Source organism: Sceloporus undulatus, chromosome 6 (genome assembly GCF_019175285.1).
Source record: "Sceloporus undulatus isolate JIND9_A2432 ecotype Alabama chromosome 6, SceUnd_v1.1, whole genome shotgun sequence".
Taxonomy (NCBI): Eukaryota; Metazoa; Chordata; class Lepidosauria; order Squamata; family Phrynosomatidae; genus Sceloporus; species Sceloporus undulatus.
In genome coordinates, this window is record NC_056527.1 from 116234306 (window position 1) to 116250828 (window position 16523).

General features: G+C 45.5%; 2 protein-coding genes across 10 annotated transcripts in view; one reads left to right on the top strand and one right to left on the bottom strand.

Moving 5' to 3' along the window:
* Window positions 1–8488, bottom strand: part of CNTROB (centrobin, centriole duplication and spindle assembly protein) — a 33050-nt gene extending 24562 nt beyond the window's left edge. For 5 of the 7 annotated variants that reach the window (XM_042476853.1, XM_042476859.1, XM_042476858.1 and 2 more), the window contains exons 1-5: window positions 8415–8488; window positions 7420–7946; window positions 4977–5073; window positions 3254–3332; window positions 1525–1690 (exon numbers count right to left, since the gene is read on the bottom strand). In XM_042476853.1, the coding sequence (XP_042332787.1) occupies window positions 1525–1690; window positions 3254–3332; window positions 4977–5073; window positions 7420–7761 (684 nt within the window). In that variant the 5' untranslated portion in view covers window positions 7762–7946; window positions 8415–8488. Of the gene's footprint in view, window positions 1–1524; window positions 1691–3253; window positions 3333–4976; window positions 5074–7419; window positions 7947–8257; window positions 8393–8414 lie in introns of those variants that run through there. The other 2 variants (XM_042476854.1, XM_042476855.1) reach the window with 2 other exon arrangements.
* A 314-nt stretch (window positions 8489–8802) lies between these two features.
* TRAPPC1 (trafficking protein particle complex subunit 1) lies at window positions 8803–16122 on the top strand. 3 transcript variants are annotated; one of them, XM_042476888.1, is made up of 5 exons: window positions 8803–8880; window positions 9499–9597; window positions 12992–13062; window positions 13271–13409; window positions 14728–16122. In XM_042476888.1, the coding sequence occupies exons 2-5, from the start codon at window positions 9499–9501 to the stop codon at window positions 14854–14856; spliced, it is 438 nt and encodes a 145-aa protein (XP_042332822.1). In that variant the 5' UTR covers window positions 8803–8880; the 3' UTR covers window positions 14857–16122. The 3 variants fall into 3 exon arrangements, with proteins under 3 accessions (XP_042332822.1, XP_042332824.1, XP_042332823.1); XM_042476890.1 differs by lacking the exon at window positions 8803–8880 and adding an exon at window positions 8912–9032; XM_042476889.1 differs by lacking the exon at window positions 8803–8880 and adding an exon at window positions 9137–9159.
* The last annotated feature ends 401 nt before the right edge of the window (window positions 16123–16523 follow it).

Sequence of the window (16523 nt, forward strand, 5' to 3'; positions counted from 1 at the left end):
ACAAGTCACTTCCTGTTGCCATTTTGAGAGGGAATGCAGAGGAAATAGATTGTTGGACCATTGGAAGAGGATGTGGCCCACAGAGAGAGGAAAAATTGGTACCAGCTCCCACACAGTTGCTCAACCCTGATTTAATATGTACTTTAAAGCTCCTATTTTTGAATATCAGCTTCTAGATGAGATGGTAAATTCTGTGCTTGCAGGTACAGTACATGAAACACAGGCCTATTACAGACTGCCAAAATAAAGCTGCTTCGGGTCTCTTTGGAGGTATGCTATTTAAATGATGCATGGGTCCTAAGAGTCTGGAGGTTGCGCCAAAGCCACACTCCATTCCTAAGCACTGGAAGGCAGCTTTGGTGCAGCTTCCGGATTCTTAGGATCCATGCATTATTTAAACAGCATACCTCCAAAGAGACCCGAAGCAGCTTTATTTTGGCAGTCTATAACAGGCCACAGTCTTGTTTTTGTCTGTGAGGGGTCCTTCAAGGAGCAGGTCTGCCTGGCTTTATCTTTTCCCCTGTGAGGACTCCTGGCCCCTTTGGGCAACTCCTGACCCCTTTAGAGGAATTGTGTGGAATCCGTCAGCAATCTCAGTTGGCAGCCTTAAATCTAGGGTCCCTTTTTTAGACTTAATCACAGATCAAGCTTATTTAGATGGGGCAAGAGCACTCATTTCCCACGTTGGGTATGCCTAAAGTTAGGCTGTAGAGAAAGGGACAGGACTCTGGGAGTCTGCTCCTTGAGGCTTTGGTGAGGCTGGCAGAGATCTGTTCCTCATGGGCAAGGAAGGCACTCTGCCCATGTTGAGGGAGAGGTGGAGGGGCCACGTGGCTGGGAAGATGGAAAGCTCATTATGGGCCATGATACCGGCTAAGCTGAGTAGCTTTGCTTAAAGTCGCAGATCACATGATACCCACCTCCTCCTCCTCCTCCTCCCCCTGAGCCATATTGGTCCGTCCTTCAAGAAGCTTTGGCCGCCTAATGCAGAGGAATAATCCCAGCAATTAGGAGCTGCTCAGGTGAGAATCAGGGGAGGAGAAAAGTTGTTGAGCCAACGGTTGACTGTTTGGACTAGACACTGGATTTGGTGGAACTGATTTTGCTGTTGAGAAATCCAGTCAGCTGGGCCTCTTTGGTTTAAGACAAAGGTGGGCTCCTGTGGTCTTCTGGGTATTTCTGGACTCCACCTCCAATAATCCTTCACTAGCAACTATGCTGCCCAAGGCTACTGGGAGCCATAAGTCAAAAACTTCTGGAGGAACACAGTTGTCCACCCCCACTCCGCCCCAGTTTACGAGGGGAAAAGGATTAAAAATAGCTTGGCCATTCTGTAAGGATGTCGGAGGTAAGAAAACCACATTCCAGATCATAGCTTAGAAAAGCACTGGGCCACAGGATTCTGGGAGTCCAAGACAGAAATTTTCTAAGCTTTGGTCCAGAGGTTCCATCGCTGGTGGTCATCTGCTCTCATACTTGCCCACAAATCTTTGCAAACCCCTCAGCCAAGGCTTTGCTGCTTACCTTCCGCCGGGCCTGTTCCTTGTCCAAAGAATCCTTTAAGAGATGAGAATCAGCATAGGAGGAGTGCTCTCGGATCTGGCCCAGGCGCAAGCTGGTGTAGCGAGGGAAGAGTTCCTCAAAGCCGATCAATGAACCAGGAGGGGAGACTTCCTGCAGGGGCCGCGCACTAAAGTAATAAACAAAATGGGTGAGAAAGGCAGAGATTTATTTAAAACCAGCCCAGATCTTCTGCAGGACCAGGGCCCAGGCATTGTGGAACCCATTTTTCATCATTTCTGAAAACAGTCTGCTAAGTAGAAACCTTAAACTGTAGGGTTGAGCTAAGCAATCTCCTCAATGGACACCAAGTTCTGTCAACTGACCAGTGATCCTTCTGGCATCCCAATCCTGGCTCCTCACTTTATGACATGGCTCCAGCACAGATTGGGGTTTCTCTGTACAGCTAAACTCCACCTATCAGATAAGTTTGCAGCTTCAAGGGCTCTGAAAAAAATACTTTTTAGTGTAGGTAACACCCTAGCTCTGTGACTCTAGCCCTAGCTCTTCTACAGGCGAGGACACCAAAGGGTCCTAAATGTAGAAAAACACGCACAGGGAAATATTGACCAAATCCATGCAACATAACAAACCACTCTGTGGTTTGTCAAAATATTGCTTGCTATGATATGTGAATCAGCCTGTGCTAGTTACATGTATTTAACCACTACAAACAGCAATTTGATTCAGTGCTTAGAAAAGTTCCCTTTTTTGAGCTGCAGCACTCAGAATCCCTTAGATGTGGTGTAATGTGGTGGTTACCAGTGTGATGTAGTGCTGGAGAGCTGGGAGTAAGACTCTGTAGACCAGATTTTAAATCCTTGCTCAGCCATTGAAATCCAATGGGTGACCTAAGGCAAGTATACTCTCTCAGCCTCAGAAGGCAAAGGCAAACAAATATTAAAGAAATATTGCCAAGAAAATCACTATAGGGTTGCCATAAGCTGGAAATGACTTGAAGAGACACAACGACAACAACAATAACAACAACAGTCCAAGATAACTTGTCATTTGAACCCATTGTTTGTTATTGCCATATTACTGTCTAGTTTGAACTACGGTTTGTTGTGATATTAGCACTGCAATGGCAGTTTGTTCTTGACACGTTGTCCCCCTACATAACTGCCCAACTTGAAACAAGAAGTGGAAAACAGGAGGCAGGAGAGAGCTAGTGAGGTGTAATCCTTTTAGTGCTGGTCTAGGACTCCAGGAGACCATGTCTGAAATCCCAACTGAGCCATTGAAACCCACCAGGTGATGCTGGGCAAGTCACATTCTCACCCTCAGAGGAAGACAACAGCAAACCCCCTCTGAAGAAATCTTGCCAAGAAAACCATAAGATACAGTTGGCATAAGTCAGCATCAACATGAAGGCACAAAACAAGGAGAGAAACAAACCACTATGGGGAAGATAAGCCTGCATGTGTTTAGTTATTAGTGGTACATTTTGTGGCTTAAGTCACAAAGCATGGTTAATACAAATCAGGATTTATCAGTGTTCCATGATTTATCATGTCACCAGGTTCCAGTTTGGGGGCAGGGGAATTGAAAAGAGATGCTGAAATCCACCTAGTTTTAGGAAACGATTCTTGATCTGGCCCTGCAGCTGCAATTATAAGCAGCCCCTGACTTGGCTATAGCACTAGATGATCCAATGTGTAGGACACTTGTTAATAACCTGAGATAATCTTACTTGAGAAGGGCAGCCGTGCTGTCACTCTCGAAAGAATCGTCATCTTTCCGCTCCAAGGTCCCTAGCGCCACAGCGTCCCCTGCAGGAAGAGAGGCAGAGATTACTGTATGCACAAAGGATGCATATCTTGAGCCTTTAAAGAAACTACTGTAGTATGAACTGTTCTCCTTTTCCTTGGGTTTAACATCAGAGAGAAACTTGCTGTATGGAGTCCTACTCAGATCGTGGAAAAGTAACTTCTTAAAGTAACTTTTCTGAGCTCTGGGCTTCAATGGTCTTTTTCTACCTCCTATTTTTTTTCTGGAACTCCAAGGGAAGAGAGCTTGGATTTTATCCCAGTCGCCAGAAGGAGCAAGGGTTTTGGGAGCTTGAGCGCCAATGCGGAATTCTCTTGTCTTGTACCACAAAGAGAAATGCAGAGCTCAAGTAGAAGTGGATCACAGTCTGTGACAAATCAGATCCATTGCACCAAGAGTGGGCAACCGTAGAAGGCTAGGGCTCCACATATCGCGGGGGCTGTATTAGCCCCTCAAGACCTTGGAGGGCTCCACATACTGCCATTACACAGTCCCCTCCAACTGCCTTCAAACGCCTTCTAATAGGCATGAAGGGCATTTCTGCCATGTCTTTAGGCCCCTTGGAGCATTTTAGGCCAAGGAGAAGCCTGTTTGAAACAACAGGAAATTAAGGGGAAACTATTTTCTGTTCCTTTCCTGTTAGAAAAAAAATGGGGAAGGCCCTAGTTAAAACATTTTCACACATTTCAAACAAATGTGCGTGTTAAAATTCTTTCATCGTGTTAGTTTTTAATCAGAGCTGCCAATTGTTTTGTCCACAGCAGGAGGAAATGCTGTATTTAATTTTTGTATTTTTGACATAGTTTTTTGTTTTACGGCTTTTTCTTCTCAGAAAAAGTCTGTTGATAGGCTTGCCTGGCCCTTTTCTTTGGACAACTAAACTGTATTTCTAAATGCTCAACAGAACTTTAAAGTTAGTTCAATGCTACAAAATTTGGGGACTGAGGGAAAATTTCATTGGAGAGATGAATTCCTATTGGGAGGTCAATATCTCCATTCTGCTTGTACCTCCACAGTAGCTGCATCCATAGCTATAATACAGGGCTGCAGAATCAACCGTCCAGGATATAGGAGTGTCCAAAACAGCTTACTAAAGGGGATGTGGTGGCTCAGTGGTTAAGACATCAATTCTGACAATCATAAGGTTGAAGGTAGGCAGTTCGAGGCCCAAGTGCTGCATGATGGGGTGAGCTCCTGTCACTAGTCCTAACTTCTGCCAACTTAGGAGTTCAAATCCATGCAAATGCAAGTAGATAAATAAGTACCACTTCGATGGGAAGGTAACAGCATTTGGTGCAGTCATGCTGGCCACATGACCACTGGAGTCATCTTTGGAAAATGCTGGCTCTTCAGCTTAGTAACGGAGATGAGCACCACCCCCTACAATTGGTTACAACTAGATATTCATGTCAAAGGGAAATCTTTACCTTTACCTTAAAAGTGGAAATAAAATGACTGGGAGCGAGTAGATAGGGCATGAAATCCATATGACAGCAAGGAAGGGCTGCTGTGAACATAAACACAACCCTGGTTGGAAAACCAGAGGCTCTGCCATGAGAAACTCAGTTGCTTCAATATCCCACAACAGGTGAAGCTTTCTAACCCCTATTTGCATTGCAACCAGTTCCCCCCCACTCCTCTCTCACCATGAGCAGCCTCTTTGGAATCACGAAGCATATTTTGTAGGTAGCAGCGCACATTTTCCATCTCTGAGATGTGGCGGGACTCAGTGGTGGCAGCACCCTGCAAAAAGGAAGGAGACCTGGGTGTTAGTTTATACTTATTTATATCCTGCCTTTTCCCCAACCCTGGGACCCAAGGCAGCTTGCAAAAACTAAAACAGACACAGATGACAGCTTCCATCACTGGAAACATACAAAAGTTAAAATCTACTTTCAGTAGTTTCTGGTTAAGTTCACTTACAATGGTAAATCAATAGAACTAAAAGCTGTGTAAAAACATATTGACTAGAAAGTAAACAAGAGAACAGTACATCACAATTAATGTTCAGTCAAAATCTATACTTCTGTATCTTAAAACCATTAGACCTGGTCCTCTCCTCTGAGGCAGCAGAGAACAAACCTGCCCCCTCCTCTCTGTCACAGCCCTTGAGATATTTAAAGGGTGCAATCATGTCATCATCCCCCCCCCCCCCCCCGTTTTTTTCACCGTGATGAATATGCTCAGTTCCCTCAACCTTTCCTCATGTTTTCTTCTCCATACTTCTTTTCATCCTTGTTGTCTTTCTCAAAATCTACTCCAACTTGTCTATACGGTTCCTTAAAATGAGGCACCCAAAGGGAACACAGTACTCCAGATAAGGCCTGATTAGGGCAAAATATAGTGGGATATTTTCTTTCCTTAAGGCCTAAATACCCTCAAGACACCTGATCTGATTTTGGAAGCTAAACAGGGTAAGCCTTGGCTAGTACTTGGATAGGAAACTACCAATGAATATGAATATACAGTTGCTCTTTCTAATTTGTGGGGATCCATTCCACCCTTCTCCTGCAAAAATGGCGACTCGCACATATGCAAATCCCAAAGAGAATAATGGCATGTATGCCCATGGTGCATGTGCGGAGTTGTGCGCAAGCGTGTGTGCCCATTTTAAAAATAGCAGCTCGTCCCTCCCACAAAGAGCGAGACTGCAGACTCCAAGTCCACACATATGGAGGGATAACTGTAGTGCAAAGGAAGGAACTGGCAAAACCATCTCTGAGTATTCCTTGCCTAAGAAAATCCTATAAAATTCATGAGATCATCATAAATCAACAGGCAACCTAAGAGCACATACAAACACACATGCATATTACTTCTCTTGACTTGGAATTTTGTTAATGCAGGCTAAAATAACACTTTTCTTATTTGCTGCACTATTGCATTGCTGGTCATATTCAATGGAGTTTATCAAACAGGAGGAATTTCTCTTAAATTCGAATGAAAAGAAAGTGGGGCCAGAACACATTCACTTAAAGTCACTAGTTTAGCGCAATTACGTGAATGCACATTGTGTTCGAACTGGCTTCCCGTTGCCTGAAAATAGCATGCCATTGCCCGAAATTGCGTGTGGCAGTCTATCATGCAATAACTTGAAACCCCATGATTGCATTTGGATTGCCATTGGATTATACTTCCAATTTCCCTTGTCTGATAAACTCCAATGTGTGATTCACAATAATTCCAAGGTGCTTTCCACATGAACTTCTGCTAAGCCAAGTTACTCCCATCCTGTGGGACCAAACCTGTGCATTTGGTTTTTGTGGCCTAAATGTAACTTTTTGCATTTGTCTCTGCTGGATTTCATTTCATTAATTTCCACCCAGTTTTCTAGCTGAACAGCTCCTTCTGAATTCTGTTCCCATTTTCCAGTGGGTTATCTACCCCTCCCAATTTTGCACCACCCTCGGACCAGATAAGACTTCCCTCTTGAGGGCCAAAACATGCTGCGGAATTAATCCGTTTTGCCACTGCTTTAACTGCCCTGGCTCAGTGCTAGGGAATCTTGGAAACTGCAGTTGTGGTGGCACTAGGGGTCTCCGACAGTGAAGGCTAAATGTCACACAAAACTACAGTTCCCAGAATTCCCTAGCATTAAGCCAGGGCAGTTCAAGAAGTGTCAAACTGGATTATTTCTGCAGTGTGTTTTGGCCCTAAATCATCATCTGAATCACTGATAAAAATGTTGAAGAGTGACAGGTGTCCTTTGAGGTGGGTGGGTGGGTGGGTGGGCAGAGAGGGCCTCCCCTCCAACAAATGGTGAGGTGCTTCTCCCTGAGCCTTTACCTGCCTAGTTTTTCTAAATTTTATCATAAACTTTATTAATTGACTATTTCTGGAAACTGTCTTGGGTCCCACTCTGGGAGAAAGAACCGTATAAATCAGTGGTTCTCAACCTTCCTAACGCTCCTCATGTTGTGGTGACCCCTAACCATAAAATTATGGTGTCTCGATTCCTAAGATCATTGGTGACCCCTGTGAAAGGGTCGTTTGACCGGCAAAGGGGCTGTGAGCCACAGGTTGAGAACTGCTGATACAAATGAAGCAAATCAATACATCAGCCCCTTCCTTCCTGCACGCTTCCCTCACCTTTCTGTGTGAGCTTGCCTCCACGCCAGTCGAGAGCTGATGGCTCAGCTCTTCTGCCAGAGTCTCCAGATCGACCTCTGGGGCCTGGGCTTCCCTGGCCAGGGCCAACCCAGACTGGATGTCCAGGTGGGAGCAGGCCTGCTCTTCAGCCTGCCGGCACTGGCGCAGAGTCGCATAGAGTTGCGTTGTCACCTTGGAGTTGTAAGGGGAGGCCGACTGGGAACCCGGGACCCGCTGCGATGGAGTCGTGGGTTCTGAGGCTGGCAGGAGCTCCATGTCACTCAGGAGATCTTCACTGCGGATGGAGGAGGACAATGTCCGGCAGGGGGTCTTCTCCGCCATGTGTCGCCGAGGAAAGAGGTGGTGGTGGAAACGTCTTCCCTGGCCTACCAGGTGGCAGGCGTTGCCATAAGGGAGGGTCCTGGGATGGCTGGTTTCCGAGGGAGAGAAGGTGCCAAGGCATCCAGAGAGCGCTGGGGAGAAGATGTCATGAGTGCGGCTGGGAACGGCTTCTCAGCTGACATTGCCTAGAATAGTAATCATCATTATTATTTTCATAGAATGCTAGACTTGGAAGAGGCCCCAAAAAGGGCCCTGATCCAGCCCAGCCCCCCTCTGCCATGCAGGAACTCCCAGTCAAAGCACCCCATTGACAGAGGGCCACCCAGCCTCTGCTTAAAGACAGCCTCCAAAGAGGGTGACTCCACCAGACTCCGAGGAAGGAGTGTGCTCCACTGTCTCCAATGCTCTGCTCCGCTCTGGGCCCCACAACAAACTCCAACAGCCAGACAACAAGTTAAAGCAGTCTCAAACTGCGTTAATTCTGCAGTGTAGATACCTCTGCTTGTTGAAGCTCCGCCCACCCCCTCTTCACCCTTCCCTCAGTTGAGCTTGGAAAAGTTACTTTTCTAGACAATACCCAGAATCCCCTGGCTGAGGTGACATTTGGGAGCTGTAGTCCAAGAAAAGTAACTTTTCTCGCCTTCAAGACCTACCGCCTCAGCGCTGAGGAGCTTCCTTCCCTTTCTCTCCGCCTACGAGCCGTTTTTAAACAACCGCGCGCGACTCCCGCCCCTCTCCGCCCACTAGGCCGCACCGCCGCCTTTCGCAGAGTACAACTCCTGGCAACCTCCTCATAGGGGAAAGCGAGGATTGAAGCCGCAGCCGACATTTTGCTCACGGGCGAGCGCGCCTGAGGGAGGGAGGGGGCGGGGACAGTCACCGTGACGCGAACAGCCGTCCAATCAGCGAGGGCTGAAGCTAGGGGGCGGGGCCGAAAGTGAAACGGTGCGGTAGAGGGCGGGGCCAGTCAACTTGACGGGCAGTTCACGCGTCCAATCAAAGAGGCGGGGTTGTTTGTCACTCGTTCCGCGCACCCGCCCTTCCCGGAAGTGGACGGTATTTTGGGCGGAAGCGCTGAGTTGGGGAGTGGTTGTCATAGCGACGACGGGGAAAAAGGAGGTGAGGGTTTTCCCTTGCTAGGCCCAAATGGGGGGTTTGGTGGGAAGCAGCGCCTGAGAAGGAGGGAAGAGGCTCCTGAGGCCCCGTTTCTCCTTCCTGAGGCTGAGGCTCCGAGAGGAGTCCCGCTGCGCCTCGTTCCGAGCAGTCTCTGGGTGCGTTTGGTCCTCTAGGTGTTTTGGACTTCAACTCCCAGAATTCCTGGCTGTTGGCCAAGCCGGCTGGGGCTTCTGGGAGTTGTAGTCCAAAAACCTGGAAGCCCAACGTTGGGAAACCACTAGTGTACGGCGTGTGATTATTGCTCTGAATCAGGCTGTTTTTATCTATGCTTTAGTTGCTAGTCGCCTGTTGCTTTTTAAATTGTACTCAATGTTTGAGCCTGATATAGATATATATATATATAGAGAGAGAGAGGCCAGTCTTGCCTATTTTAAATTGATTTTAATTTGTATTTCTATAGTGTTGGTATTTAGTTTTAAGGCCTATATTGCAGTACTGTATGTTCCAACGTAGAAGTCAACAAGAACCTTTGGAGGTGTCTCTATGTGTCTGTCTATGTACACTCATGTATCCCAGTGTGCGTGCGCCATTCCCTGCTTCTCACTTCCTTTTCGCCCCCAGATGACGGTGCATAACTTATACATCTTTGACCGCAATGGCGTCTGCTTGCACTACAGTGAGTGGAACCGGAAGAAACAAGCTGGCATTTCCAAAGAGGAGGTAAGGCCCCGGTTAGTTAGGTTCTAAATGACAATAATAACAACAACAACAACAACTTTATCTGTATGCCGCCTACTCCAATTTGGATCGAGGCGGCTTACAGTAAAAACAATCTAATACATAATAAAATAACAATACTCAATAACCTCACATTCTTCTCTCCCTCCCCCCTTAAAATAACAATTAAACTGTGTATGCATTAAAAAGGATACATTAAAATCAACTAAATGCAGGGTGGGGTGCAAACTACTTGGTGAGACGATGGTCAGTTCGATTCAGTTCAGTGGGTGGCTATTCCGGAAAGACCTGTCAGAAGAGACCCACCTTGATGGCTTTTTAAAGCTATCCAAGCAGGTAATCTGAGAGATCTCCTCCGACAGGCCGTTCCACAGTCTAAAGCAGTGGTTCCCAACCTGTGGATTGCGGCCCCTTTGGCAGCTGAATGGCCCTTTCGCAGGGGTTGCCTAAGACCATTGAAAAACACATATTTCCCACAGTCTTAGGAACCAGGATCATCATTTGGGTCACCAAAACATGAGGAGCTGTATTGAAAGGTCGCAGCATTAGGACAGTTGAGAACCACTGTTCTAAATTAACCAGTGCCAGGATTCAGGCCTGCTCTCTAGACTGAGACTGTTCAGCCATGAGGGGATTATGCTTCACACATAATTGTAGCATTTCATCAATATTATTTGGGGTGTTTGTTTTTTATGATACCACTTTGCATGTTCTGGGACATGGTACTGCTGTGAAAACGAGGTTCTGAGGCTCCCAGAGCAATGGATGCAAGCTGCAGGAAAAGAGATTCCAGCTCAACATTAGGAGGAACTTCCTGACAGTGAGGGCTGTTTGACAGTGGAACAAACTCCTTCAGAGTGTAGTGGAGTCTCCTTCCTTGGAGGTCTTTAAGCAGAGGCTGGATGGCCATCTGTCAATGGGGATGCTTTGATTTGGATTTCCTGCATGGCAGAAGGGGGTTGGACTGGATGGCCCTTGCGGTCTCTTCCAATTCTATGATTCTAAGATGTTCGTTACATCAGCCTTCCACCAAGCTACTACTCTCAGGATTTGTGGGACTACAACTTCCATCAGTGACCATTACAACTTGAAACAATGGGAGTTGTAGTCTGGTGTGCCAGGTTTGGTAGGGCTGCATTGTTGTGTGTGTGTGATGTCTTCCCGCAGAAGTCTGAGGGTGGTTTTGTGTTCCAGCTCTTTAATAACTATGTTCTTTATTGGTCCAACTAAGCTTTGGGGTGTATTGCAAGTCACTTAGGGGTTATGCACACCGGTGGGTTGGGAGTGGAGTCAGGGCGTAGCGTCCATATGATGCATGGCCCAGCTCTGCCCCCAAAGTGGCATGATGTCATGCGCTGCACCACATGGCACACAGTGTTACAGTGCTCCTCTGGCGCTGCGTCTGTATGAAGCAGCGCTGAAGGAGCTCCATAAAGCACTGGAGCCGCGGCTATCACATTCTTTGCAGGGTGCAAAAAAGAGCCACTTTTTGCTGCTCCTTTTTGGGCCCTGCAAAGGCCAGATCGGAGCCATGGTGTGCAGTTGCCGCAGCCCCAATCTGGCTATAAAAGGGGCGGTCTGCACAGCCCTGAAGTTTCATCACTGTTTGCCTTGTCTGCTATGAAGATTTAAAGATTGGTTCCATTCCAAGCCAGCATGACTAAGCTGTAAATTGACTGAAAAATGTTAAGCTGATTAAGTATTATGTCTTAACTGAGGAAAATGTATGTATGTATGTGTGCATTTCAAATCACTGAAGAATACTTCACCAGCTGAGCAAAAGTAGTCAAGCAGCTGGTTGTGCCATGCTACCTTGACTACTTTTCCTGTATCTTTAATGCATCCTGCCAGTTTAGTCTACTAGGGTTCCTTCCAGCTAGGGAAAGAAGCAGTTTTGTATAGGAAGCCTTTTCTCTTGTGTTTAAGGGCCGAAGAAAAGGAAAGTGAGCATGAGCAAAAACAGCACTGCTACACTGTGCTTTTTTCAATGGCTGGAAAGAACACAGCAAGAGGTTTCTGATCAGAACAGGATTTTTGTTTTTAGTGAGGAGAACTACAACTTTGGACTACAAGCATCAGCACCATGTAAGCTGGGGGATTCTAGGAGCTGTAGTCCATTTTCTGGTTGAAATAGCTCTGCAGTGCCATCTTCACCTCGGGGAAAGATGCCCAAAGGCCCAGGGACAATCAGGCACATTTGTCCTCTTCTTGCTTGAGAGGAGCAGGCAAACAAGTGGCAATTTCCATACCACAGAATGTCAGCGCATAATCAAGGAAGGGATGGAGTGACTTTGAAAATTCATATTCCTAAAAATTCCCAAGCACCAGTGGCAGGCTAAGCACAGTGCAGTAGATGATTGTAAACTGCTTTGGATCCCATATTGGGAGAAAAGTGGGATATAAAATAAATGAATAAATGTCTAGATACCAGAACGCCATCCCTTGCACTAAATAGGGGTGGACAGTTTTGTTGGTTCTGGCTTGGGCACTGAGCCCCAGCTGCTGATGCACTGCCAACATTTGGTAGTCTGCATAGTTTAAAACTTTATTATTGTGCTTGTTTTAAAGAAGGGATGTGCTTGCTGGAGGACTAGTTTGTTTTTAAGCAAAGTGTCTTCTCCCCAAGTGCCTTGTTTCAAGCCCAATGTCTAATTGTGAACTATGTCTGTTGCTGAATTTGGGGGTTCAATAGGCTGTGACCCACATATTGCCCACCCTTGCACTTAAAAAGGGTTCAGAAGATAATACGGGGAGAAATTTTTGAAGGAATAATTTTTATTGGCATACAAGTTAGCAATGTTGTTAAACAAAACACACAAAAGCCTTTCTACACATAAAACACATCCCAGCCATCTTTAACATCCAACCACCACAACACAACATACTATATTTAAAAATGACTTCACAGTTTTTATCCTTTGATCTATTTTATCCATCTGTTACATTTCCACTTAAGTATCCAGGTTACAATCTACATCTCTTCCTAAATGTATAAAAGATTGCTTACAATTCAAAACCAGAAAATGTCGTTCCTTCTTTTTCTTGATTATGCCTCAGAAATGGATTCCACTCTCCCACAAACTTGTCTGTTGATTTTTCCTGTAATAACCTCATTAAATTTTCTTTAATTCCTTTAATTTATCAGTCTCTGTGAATTTGAATATTTTCACAAGGAGGAGAAATGCAAAAAGTTGTGAATTTTCTCCATGGATCATTTTGAAAGAACAATTAGAAACCACCCCAGTGTGGACATTGTTTGAATGACCTGATGCAACATGGCCACAGGGTGAAACTAGAGGACATGGAGGCTGGCCAGCACTGCCCTTGCTGTGGATTCTCATCCTTTCTCCCCACTGCATGTGTTCTCTCTCCATAGGAGTTCAAGCTGATGTATGGCATGCTCTTCTCCATCCGCTCCTTTGTTAGTAAAATGAGCCCTGTGGATATGTATCCTTTCTCCCTAGAGATGCTACTCTCTGAATGAAAGGGAAGTGGGATGGCAGGGGAGGTCAGTAGTATGCCTTTTTCTATTTGTGCTATAAAACACAGCATTTTCCAGGCTGACCTATTTGGAAAGCAGGTGAAATGGAGCCTAAGGTGGGTTGTCTGTCTTCCCCTTGTCTTCTTTTATTTCTCCTTAATCTCTGCACCCCAGGAAGGATGGTTTCCTCTCCTTCCAGACCAGCAAGTACAAGCTGCACTATTATGAGACCCCCACAGGGCTGAAGGTGGTGATGAATACAGACTTGGGGGTGGGCAACATTCGGGATGTGTTGCACCAGATCTACAGCTATGTAAGTAGGACAATCTTTCCTCCTATTCGTATTTTTCTGTCCCAGAGTAACCGCTTCCATTGATCTTTTGTATGCAGCTGCAGGGCAAATGAAAGAGGTTAGAGGGGAACCTATTAATGGTCGTAGGTGATTTTGAGTTAAAATAAAGCTGTGTCCCTGTGGGCAAGGGCAAACAGAAGTTGACAGTCCTGATTCTGGAAGGTGTTATGCAGCGTGTTTGAATTTCTTCCTTCTCTATTAATGCATAAGCATTACTTAGGGTAGAGTACAATAGTGGAAAGTGCATTATCCTAAAACAACAATGAGCAAGATACCACACACATAATGCATTAAGCAAGCAAAGAAAATGCCTCCCAGAATGTAGTGGTTATTGCTAACCCTCAGAAATAACCATTCACGATTTAGAAGATGTTCCACAGTGTTGACAATGTGGCCACTTTGGAAGTCCTATCATGTGTTACCCATCAATAGGTGAGGCATGACAAAGAACATTTTTACTGTCACTGTTTTTCCCTATCATTTGTTAGGGAAATGTGATTTTTCTGCTAGTGCAGTTTTTACCTTTTATGAATTAGTTAAATAGAACTGGAAGGCAGCAAAGAGAAGCAACAGAGAAAAGAGATCATCTTGACAGGACAAAGGCTGGAACTTACTTGGCTCCAGAAAGCACCTGCTGCATGAGATTTGTTTCATTCCAGATCCTAGCTAGAAGTCCAATGACATCAAAATCCAGGCTGTACTTCCTGGAGTCATCCAGCCTTTGGAGGAGTTCAAGGAAGTCCCCATTCAAAACATTACTTACTCATGTCCTATAAAATTAAGAAGGCTTTCACCTGATGTCAGAACACCACCAGTTCAGGATTGGCAGTGCATACTTTTCTTCAGAAAAGGATCCAAACCTCTATTCTGTCAGTGCTTTACAATTATCCCATGGGATGTGTTCACACCTGCCCTCAAACAGTAGTAATTTACTCAAACAGTAAACTTCATCAGTTGCTTCAACTCTCAGGTGGCCATCACACCAGTGAGGAGTCATTTATCCCTCACTGTGTTGGTGAGTTAGGCAGAATATGATTGATCTGTGAGAGAAGGTAGGTGCAGATAACTGCACCACCACCCCAAAAAACTGAAGGTGTAATCTAATCAGGGTTGGTCAAAACAGAGATATTTCTATGGTAGGGAGGAGGACTCCAGCATTCAATTCCTATCTGAAGTCAGTTTGGAGTTTGCTTTACCAGGTAGGAGTGGGTAGATTCTGACCTGATTTGCCTCACAGCCCGTTTCTCTTCTTCTTCTTCTTCTTCCTCCTCCTCCTCAGATCTATGTGGAGTATGTCGTCAAAAATCCTCTGTGCAACTTGAACGAGACCATCCAGAGTGAGCTCTTTCGGAACAAGCTGGACAGTTTCATCCGTGGCCTGCCCTTCTTCTCGGCTCGGGCAGGCTAACTTTCCCCATTCTCAAAACTGTATTTCCTGTGATGTACATATGGATTACCATCAAGCAGAAAGCCTGGCATGTTCTCGGCTGGCTGTGCCAGTGTCACTACGACAGTCCCCATAATGTACTTGGTATTCAGAAACAGAAACTCTGAGCTTGGGACAGGCCTCCCCACCTCCTTCCCTCAACATTGCTCATCAGACCGTTTCCTCTTGCAAAGCCATACCATGACTGGTCACCTGCCTCTTGCATTGCTTTCCCTTTCCTTTGACCCTTCCCCTTGGCAAGGACCTCAGGATCTATTCCGTGTTCTCTGGACCACTTTCCCCATCCTACCTACAGTCCTTTGCTGGCCTAGACCTGCTATATTCTATTTATAGGGGCCCCTCTCTTCTTTGCTTCATCCTCACCCCCTCTCCCAATTCCTATTTATAGGCAGTCTCTTCTGCTTTTCCAGTTCAGTGCTGTTCCTCATCCTGGGCATGACATCAAGCACCCCAGGGGCTGCTTGAGACATAAAGAGGCATTGCAGCAGCCTGTCTTTTCCAAACCCATCTCTTCAAAAAGACGAGTTAGTGATCTGGCTTCTCACTTCCACCGCTGAGAAGTACCAGCAAGCACAAAATGGTCCATACCTTTTTGCTATGTTTTTTGTTGCTCTGTTTTGTTTCTGTTTAACTGTATATGACTTTTCTGAAGAATCCATGGAGGTGTCTACAGTTCATGAGAGGATTGGCTGACCTCTTACAGTCCTGGTCCTTGAGAACTGCTTTTCTAGTTTTGCTGGCTAGCTGTTGCCACTGCCCTCTATAGTTTTTCTGTTTGCAGTGACTGCTAGCATCTCTGTCACCGTTCTTTAGGAGTACATCCAAGAAAACCTGTATAGTCTGGGAGTCTGGGCCATCTCAGTCCCAATCCACAAGAGGCAAAAACCCAGTGAGGCATATTAAAATTTTGGTTACATGTTCCTACATCACAGGGCATTTGGGTGTGTGTGTGTTTTTACTTCCTTAGGCTTAAATGTTCAGAAAACAAAAAGAAAATTTGAAAAAATGTTCAGCATTTGATTCTAGGCAAAAAATTAAGTGCCTGAGTTAACTGCTGTTTTGCTTCTTTGTGCCAGAAGGCTATAGATGCAGCTGGTGGGTTTTTGGGTTTTTTTACATTTTTTGGTTGCTCCAAGCATCTTCTACTCTGGAACTTTTCTCTGATTTGAGCTTATTTCCAACCTCTTAAATACAAGTAGATCAGAAATAAAGATATTGTGTCTCTTGTTCTTTGTGTCATGATACATTTTGCATGGTTTGAAAGCTTGTGCACTACAGTACCAGTGGATCACAGTCCATTAAATGTTACACCCGCAGCCTGGAGAGGAGCCTAATTAAGTGTCTCTTGAGATGACTTGGTTAATGGCTTGAGCTCTACTCCAACTTCTGGCTGAGTCATATTCGGTATCCACCTCTCAATCCAAGATTTAATCTGGCAGTGATGTGGGAAGAGTTTGAAGTTGTGTGAGTTTGGTGACATCTCCTCAGAGTGTTTGACTGGTTTCACTTGATGCTGCCAATCTTGAGTTGTTCCTCCAACAGGCATCTTTTTGTAGATACTTGTGGTACAATGTGACCTAAATTCTGTGTGGTAGAAGGGCTGTGAGTTTTGTCCCAAAATAGGAGAT